General features: G+C 40.7%; 1 protein-coding gene across 2 annotated transcripts in view; it reads right to left on the reverse strand.

Annotated features, from left to right (window-relative positions):
* Positions 1-9: 9 nt before the first annotated feature.
* LOC123971909 overlaps positions 10-9,100 on the reverse strand; it is a 23,685-nt gene continuing 14,594 nt past the window's right edge. For both annotated transcript variants that reach the window (XM_046050974.1, XM_046050975.1), the window contains 2 exons: positions 5,538-7,072; positions 10-1,577 (listed from right to left, as the gene is read on the reverse strand). In XM_046050974.1, the coding sequence (XP_045906930.1) occupies positions 1,530-1,577; positions 5,538-7,072 (1,583 nt within the window). In that variant the 3' untranslated portion in view covers positions 10-1,529. The remainder of the gene's footprint in view (positions 1,578-5,537; positions 7,073-9,100) is intronic.

The raw sequence follows: 9,100 nt of genomic DNA on the forward strand, positions 1-9,100 counted from the left end.
CGTGACAATGTTTCGCTTCGTCAACTTCACACTGTATATCCCATAAGGAGCATTTCTGAGATTCAGAGCATTTTGCCTGCCTGATTTTGCTGGCATGTTTAGATTTTGATGATTTGGTAACCACTGTTTGCTTTTTGTGTTTCAACTATGATTAAATAGGCTACATAATTAAATGATTTCTTTTTGTGTCTGTTTTAACTGTGGTTATTGTTGTTTTATGTTGAAAATTGACCGGATTCTCTATGTGTCTGACTTCCTGCTTGGTTTGATCTGCTCTGTGCTGCTTGACACGTCATCAGTCAAAAATAGAGCTGCTACCCATCTCTGTGGAGCAGAGTGGAGAGCCGCTTCTGGGACACGCTGCTGCTGCGTCTAGTGGACTCACAAGCATTGACAATAATGGCCACATAACTCAGTGGATTCAGTGGACTTTAGGAGTAACAGTGGGCCAATTAGCCCTGTCAAAACTTGTCAAAAACAATGGAAAGCTTAACTGAGAGGACAAAGGAGTGTGTTGGTAGCTAATATTGTGAACAGTTAACAGATAATATCAACCTCATGGTTGACTAACAAGCATCACCTGGGATAAAAACACTATGGAATAAATTATTTTTTATGTAAGACCACCCTGAAAGAATGTTAATATTTTAATATAGTTGTTTCCAACTTTTATAAATCGCTCGAAATAGACTGAAGCCATAAGCCAATCAGTTTTCCTTAAAGGTGGGGTAAATGATTCTAATGTAATCCACGTCTTTTTGTCAAATTCAGTCAGTATCTCCACATGGTCCACTAGCTGTCCATTCTGTGTGCGGTGTTTGTACTCAGCCCTGGCTCTGTAAATGGGAAGCAAACAAGGACACAACAGCCGTTCCAGCCATGATGTGTGTCATTAATGTTAAATAACTTGCCCACAGACATTCAGTTTTTCTTTCTAGTTCACCAAGACACGCTGTTGTGATGTTAGCTATAGCAGCAGCAGAGTTGTGATTATCGCTGTCTGGTGTTGCTGTGCTGCTCTGGGACCGTCTCGTCCTGTCTGCATGTTAGCTTCATGTTAGCGTCATGTTAGCTTTGCAGCAGCAAGTGTAGCAACAGTTTGCTACAACAGTTTGCTTAATCTTAATTACCTTACTTGCTGTGTCATTGTTCGCTCTCTATCATGGTATTTGTCCTGGTGTTGGATTTCTCCAGAATCGCTTACCCCACCTTTAATGGTAATCAGTCTCTTGTGGAGACAGCCAGCCTTGGTAGTTTTTACATCTTGCCTACTTCTCATCTTTCTATTCTGACATACTTTTTTTCCTTTGATACCTGCAAACTTAAAAACATCTGAAACTAGAATTATTTCCATAAATAACAGCAGAATGATATCTCCCTCCTATCTTTTTTGTCATCACTCCTTCAGTCCAACCCCCTTGGTCTTCATTCACCTGTCCATTCCGCATCCTCTTCATCTCGTGTTGCCATGTTGTTATGGGAACCCTGCTGACATTATAACCCCCACATGAGTGTTGGTCGGTGAGAGATCACTTCAGGTCAATGTCCTGAGTCTGGGACTGAGCCTTCTCCTTGGCCTAAAACGCACATGAAAGACAACGGACAGCATGATGGTAAATCAAATGGGCCTCTGTTTTAACAGCTCAATTGCTGCAAAAAACCACTGTCTTTTATGCACAAGGTGACTGAGGGCATATGCAAGTACACTTTTACACTGCACAACATTATATTCATTTAGCTGTCAGCATTGTCTGAAGCTACTTCTAGTAGGTATGACTGGACAAGAAGGATTGTTTCGTAAAGTAGAAAATCCATAATTTAGAGGATCTGGTTAATACTTTCAGTCATTTTACTCATTTCACAACTTTTCAACAGCTGAGCCAATCCTAGTGATATCTGATGAAATTGGCATCTAGTGGTGAGCTTGCAAATTGCAACAAACTATCTAGCAAAAAATTAAATAAATGAATACAGGTGCTGGTCATATAATTAGAATATCATCAAAAAGTTGATTTATTTCAGTAATTCCATTCAAAAAGTGAAACTTGGATTATATTCATTCAACACACACAGACTGATATATTTCAAATGTTTATTTCATTTAATTGTGATGATTAAAACTGACAACTAATGAAAATCCCAAATTCAGTATCTCTGAAAATTAGAATTTCTAAAAAAGTATTTTTAGAAATGTTGGCCAACTGAAAAGTATGAACATGAAAAGTATGAGCATGTACGGCACTCAATACTTAGTTGGGGCTCCTTTTGCCTGAATTACTGCAGCAATGTGACGTGGCATGGAGTCGATCAGTCTGTGGCACTGCTCAGGTGTTATGAGAGCCCAGGTTGCTCTGATAGTGGCCTTCAGCTCTTCTGCATTGTTGGGTCTCGCATATCGCATCTTCCTCTTCACAATACCCCATAGATTTTCTATAGGGTTAAGGTCAGGCGAGTTTGCTGGCCAATTAAGAACTGGGATACCATGGTCCTTAAACCAGGTACTGGTAGCTTTGGCACTGTGTGCAGGTGCCAAGTCCTGTTGGAAAATGAAATCTGCATCTCCATAAAGTTGGTCAGCAGCAGGAAGCATGAAGTGCTCTAAAACTTCCTGGTAGATGGCTGCGTTGACCTTGGACCTCAGAAAACACAGTGGACCAACACCAGCAGATGACACGAAATGCATTATGGGATACCTGGCTAACCAAAGTCCAGACAAGTCACCACCGATGCAGGCTCGGTAAAAAGGGGCAGAGCGAGAACACATCTGGGTATTTGACTGTACTTGGCTAGATGCGACTTTGAATTGGAACAGAACTTTGGCTGTTTGGCCGGAAAAGGGATGCTGAAGGTAAAGGGAGCAGATTCAAGTAGTGAGGAAACATTAAAATAAGGTGGAGAATTAATATAGTGAAATGAGAAAAAACCTACTAGTAATAGAAATAGAACCCACTACCCCGCACTTACTAATGCATTGACTGTCTTCAATATGACGTGGGTGGTGTGTGTGTGGGCCAGAGGAGCCTGACATACCGACAGAGACAGCAGAGGACAGAAGCCCGTAAATGATACCAAAACATAGCATTAAGTGCTGTGGTGGGAAAACATTTGTAATGCTAAGAAAAGCACATATTTTTATAAACTGCATCCAAAAAAGGCAGATTCCAAGATATTCCAAGTTTATTGTGTTACAGTTTCTCATTTTTATTGTCAATTTCTGCAATTCTGTCTGTGTTTTCCTCATCATAGAAATCACAGGGCCCTACATAGTGAATGCATGAAGCCGATCACCACACACTAGAACAAGAAGCAGTGGTTGACAGCTGAGGTCCATTCCCTGCTGAAATCTCGAGACACTGCCTTCCAATTGGGGGATGGGGACGCAAACAGCGTTGGGCGGGCCCTCGCACTTGTAGCATGTCAGGGTGTGAGCCGGCCGTGTTGCATATTCTGGAGCTCTGCCGGTGCGGCTGTGAATTTGCTACGCGGGTTCCGACGCTGCATGAAGGTGTTGTATGTCACTTCCTGTGTCCCCTATGTGGAGCTACATAGCACTTGCCGCTATCAATATAAATCGGTATTGGCATGTAGATGTCTTCGGGGTGGGAGAGTTATCAAGCACGTAAAGTTTTGTTCAGATGTGAGCATGTACACTGAAGTTACAACAACTTCCTGTGTCATGGCGAAGAGTTGATCTTTGACGCCACGCCACGGATACGCCCATTGACGAAAAATCACAGATAGCACAACTTTTCATCTTCAATGTCTTTAGAAGGCACAGCAGAAATTTGAGGTTGGTCGGACAAAATCCCTAGGAGGAGTTCGTTAAAGTACGAAGTGTGTAAATCATCCAAAATTTGACGTAAAATTCAAAATGGCCGACTTCCTGTTGGGTTTAGGGCAGCTATCAATATAAATCGGTATTGGCATGTACATGTGTTCAGGGCGGGACTCTCATCCTACATGTACAGTTTGGTGCAGATGTGAGCATGTACACTGAAGTTACAACAACTTCCTGAGTCATGGCGAAGAGTTGATCTTTGATGCCACGCCATGGATACGCCCACTGACGGAAACTCACAGATAGCACAACTTTTCATCTTCAATGCCTTTAGAAGGCACAGCAGAAATTTGAGGTCGGTCGGACTAAATCCCTAGGAGGAGTTCGTTAAAGTATGGAGTGTGTAAATCATCCAAAATTTGACGTAAAATTCAAAATGGCCTACTTCCTGTTGGGTTTAGGGCATCGCTCCATACGTACGCTCTCTGGTGACAGACTAAGTAATGGACAAACTACTGGATGCTTGGAGTCTTTACTGGGTCCCTGTAATAACTAATGTGATCATAAAAGGCTTTGTAACGTATGTGGGGCTGTAAAACTAAAGATCACTGTGAAAAAAGTGACCAGGAGGAACCAACTTCTATAAAACAATGAAATCATGCTGACCAGTGACATTTGAACAGTTATATAAAAAGAAAATGAATTCAGAATGATAAATTAATTAATTATAGTCTAACTAGGGCTGTACATATCAATTATTTTTCAAGTCGGTTAATCTAACGATTATTTTTTCGATTAGGTGATTAATCTAACGACTAATTTTGTTTATTCTAAAGAAAGAAAAGTTGCCTATTACTCGATTAACATACCAATTTAACCTAAATAAATATCAAAAACATGTCTAATCAATATCTATATATAATCTATATTTTATTCAATCATCCTGATGAAGCACATTAGACTAATGACATTAGCAGCAAATCTTAAAATGAATCAAATTTCCACGTCACTGATGTGTTACTAAACAATAACAGACATTAATCAGGCTACTTTACTTAAAACTTTAAATGTTTCTGACATGGATTCATTTCAATATTAAGTGATGCAGTATAATAAAATGTATTTCTGCATCAGTGAACACCTGAAAGGACTCACAGACTGTACAGACAGTCACAGATGGTCTGTAATTAGATTTAGCCGTTTTCTCGCTCATACGTGGCCGATCGTTACATCACTCGCGTTGTAACGTTACGTTACCATGACCGCAGCGGGGCAGAAATTACTTTTAACATGAAGGCAATAAACATTTTAACGGATTACGTGTCCTCGTGCTGATAATATGCCGTGCTTATGTGGCGACAGAAAGTAAACATGATTTGCGGTGCTGCCGTCTAGACAAAGTGCTGCGGGATAACGCACTTAATGCGCGTCGACATATTTACTTAATCGATTATGTTGACGAATCGCTCCAGCCCTAAGTCTAACCTAAGTGTTTTAAACTGATCCAAGTTAACGGAGGACCTACCCAAACCCAACGTGCAAAAATAAATGAATAAATAGACTAAACAAGACTAAAGCATCCAAAATACAGTTGACTTGAACAGAACCAAATACAATGGGACCCTACAACCCAATTAGAATGAATATTATTGGGATATGGACTAACTCGGTCAGGGTCTTGGACACAAAAAAACAGATTGGACCAATAGATACCTGAATTTATCATATATGAGTTGCATGTGTGTGGTTTCCAACTTACCCTGAGTGAGGGCCGAGGAGGCCTAACTGGTCTGACCGGTCGTACTGCCTCTGCTACTGGATTTGCCTGCCTTCTATCCAGAGGCTCTAGGTCGTCAGCTACATCAGGACAGCTGATGTATCCTCCGGCCCCAAACACTGAACCCAGATCCCCTTCTAATAAGTTGTGACTGGTGGGAGAATTGGATGTACCGAAGTCCTGGTTAGACATGTTGCTGACAGCAATGTTGACAGTGTCAGCAGTACTGGTGCTGGTACTGGTTTTGTTGGGAGTGCAGATACTGGTGTTACTGAGCTCGAGTCCCAGCAGGTCTTCTGATGCCACATCACTGTCTGAGCTGTTATTAGTGAGACTGACATTGAGCTCTGGTTCCACAATACATTGGTTATTGTTAGCTTCAGGGAAAACTTCCTTACTAACCAAGTCCAGCACCTCCTGGTTGTCATGGCTACCTACGTCTAGCAATTCCTGATTTTCATTGCTACCAAGATCCAGGAGTTCCTGGTTGCCGTGGCTACCTGAAACTGGCACTTCCTGATTTTCTTTGCTACCAAAATCTAGTAGTTCTTGGTTTACATGGCTATCTAAATCCAGTACTTCTTGATTTTCAGGACAGGAGAAATCCAGCAGTTCCCGACTGCCATGGCTACAAGGTTCCAGCACTTCTTGGTTACCATAGTTACAAGGTTCAAGTAGTTCCTCAATGGTGATATTGTGATAGGGTTCGACCACCTCCTGGTTATCATCACTACAGAAATCCAGAAGTTCCTGGTTTTCGTTGCTAACTATCTGACTGTTGTCAAGGCTAGAAGGTTCCAACACTTCTTGGTTTCCATTGTTAAACAAATATAGCAGTTTCTGGTTATTATGGCTACAATGTTCAAGCACTTCTTGGTTGTCATGGTTATGAGGTTCCAGTACTTCCTGATTGCTATATTTAGAGTGTTCTACTTGCTCATTGTTGTCACAGGTGCAAAGGTCCATTGCCTCCTGGTTATGATGGCCACAGATGTCCAGTATCTCTTGGTTCTCTTCCTCAGGGCTGAGATTAAAGCCATAAGGGTCAGAGTCCTGTACCATCTGGGAGGAAGTGATGTCAAACCCATATGGATCAAATTTCAATTGGTCTGGTTGAGAAGAGGGGGGCACTGAGTCGAAGATCAGATCATTTTCAGTGGGTTCTGGACTCAGTTCTGCCTCATCAGGGTCTAAGAGGGTGTGACTAGAATGTTCTGGACTAAGTTTAAACCCGTATGGGTCAAAGGAAGACTGACTTGTTGGTTCATAGCTAAACTCAAAGCTCAGTTCTCTGTTCTGATCTGACTCGGGCTGGATGAAGATGCTCTGGGAGCCTAGTGAGTTTTGGGGAGTTACAGGATTATGGGGTTTGTCTTCAATGTTGCTAACCCAATCAGCCCCCTGACTGGAAGTAACATCACATGACAGGGTTTCCTCTATAGCACCTGTCCAATCTGGTTCTGACAGGAGTTGTTGGCCGAGCTCAGGGACAGCCTGAGCGGAACCAGAAATCAGACCTAAAAAAAGAAGACAATTTCAGTGGCCTTAAAAAGCAACAAAATAAAACTACTGGTTCAAATGACGCAAATTTTATTCTTGCATACAAAAAAATATGAAACACTATAGTCAAATGTTTAGAAAGTCTATAAAGAGGATCAAGAGAATCGTTCAAACTTGTAGATGTAGAGCTCAGTGTCAAAGGACATATAATTTAGAAAATAAAGCAGGATAATTATTATTTTACTAGTACTACTATTTCTACTATTTCATAGTTACAAATTTAAGAAAGGTTTTACATGGAAATCAACATGTAACACAATGGAGACCGTAAACCTAGGTGGACTTTAATAGGTAAAAACTTGACCTGGGTGGCACAAAGATGAGTCAAAGATGTGTGGGCACAAGTTGGAACTGTTTCAGCTTGATCAAAAACATTTGCACTTAGGCTTTTTTGTAATAATAATACAGTTTATTAATAGCCGGCTTTCAAAACACTCAAAGTCACAGGTCATGGTTTACGACTCCACTTGACCCCTCTCAAGGAGAGACAGGAGAAAACAATAGAAAGGACTGGATTTCCTGGTGAGCTCTGAGATCAACAACTTGTAAGAAAATGGTAAGAATCTTCAAGAATTTAATTTTAACTGCTTTGGTAGGTCTAGATGGCATTCAAGATTCAAGATTCAAAGTGTTGAAATTCTTACTTTGCTGTCCACATCAAATGCCTACAATAAAAGTAAAATAAAATATATGTATAAACCAAAAATACAATGAAGATAATTTGATGAATAGAGATATAAAATAAGCTTCAAATATAAAAATTGTAAACATCAGACGTAGAAAAAACTTAAAAAAATTAACAGTTGTGCAACTGATGAATTATCATATACATGTGGAAATTGTACATGGAGCAATGTGCAGATGTGCAAAAATAGTGCAATTAACATGTCATGGTACGGTGTAAAATGGGCATGATGGCATACATTGTCTGACACAATGTCTTGTGATATAACCAAAATTTCACCATTTCATATAATACACCTAGTGAATTAATATCAGTGTAATAGGCATCCCACTAGCTGATACTGCTAGCTTACATTAATTACATTAGTGTGTATCACTATTAGGCCAATAGGCCTACTGGCCACCATCCCCCGACTCTTGCACTGGTGGGGAGAGGTCTTTGTGGTATGTATTTGATATTCTGCATGGATATAATACTGATGATGTTTTGGAGTTCATTTGTGCTTTTTTTATCTGTCCACATCAAGGTAAACTGGTGAGGGTGAGTCAAGTTTTAATGTGTTAAGCAGCTGGTTTTTTTTTTATTGTTTTGAATGTTGAATACTGCGTTTTATCGGTGGAGAGAGCTTTAAAGACTGTCAGCCTGCAGCTGGCAAGCTGTGTTTTAATGACATTATAGTTACAGTGGGTACGGAAAGTATTCAGACCCATTTAAATTTTTCACTCTTTGTTTCATTGCAGCCATTTTCCAAAAATCAAAAAAGTTCATTTTATTTCTCAGTAATGTACACTCAGCACCCCATCTTGACAGAAAAAAACAGAAATGTAGAAATTTTAGCAAATTTATTAAAAAAGAAAATCTGAAATATCACATGGTCATAAGTATTCAGACCCTTTGCTCAGTATTTAGTAGAAGCACCCTTTTGATCTAATACAGCCATGAGTCGTTTTGGGAAAGATGCAACAAGTTTTTCACATCTGGATTTGGGTATCCTCTGCCATTCCTCTTTGCAGATCCTCTCCAGTTCTGTCAGGTTGGATGGTAAACGTTGGTGGACAGCCATTTTCAGGTCTCTCCAGAGATGCTCAATTGGGTTTAAGTCAGGGCTCTGGCTGGGCCATTCAAGAACAGCCACGGAGTTGTTGTGAAGTGTCACGGCTGTCGCTGTCACCCTTGTGTTTCCCCTTTTCCCTGTCTCACCTCTACCAAGTAGGCTGTGTCCCTGGGGAATGAAGACCCGCCTACTTCCTGGTTTCTGGGGTGCTGACATCTGTACCGCCCATTGGTTCCCTCTGTTTTC

The sequence above is a fragment of the Micropterus dolomieu genome, linkage group LG06 (genome assembly GCF_021292245.1).
Source record: "Micropterus dolomieu isolate WLL.071019.BEF.003 ecotype Adirondacks linkage group LG06, ASM2129224v1, whole genome shotgun sequence".
In the NCBI taxonomy this organism is placed as follows: domain Eukaryota; kingdom Metazoa; phylum Chordata; class Actinopteri; order Centrarchiformes; family Centrarchidae; genus Micropterus; species Micropterus dolomieu.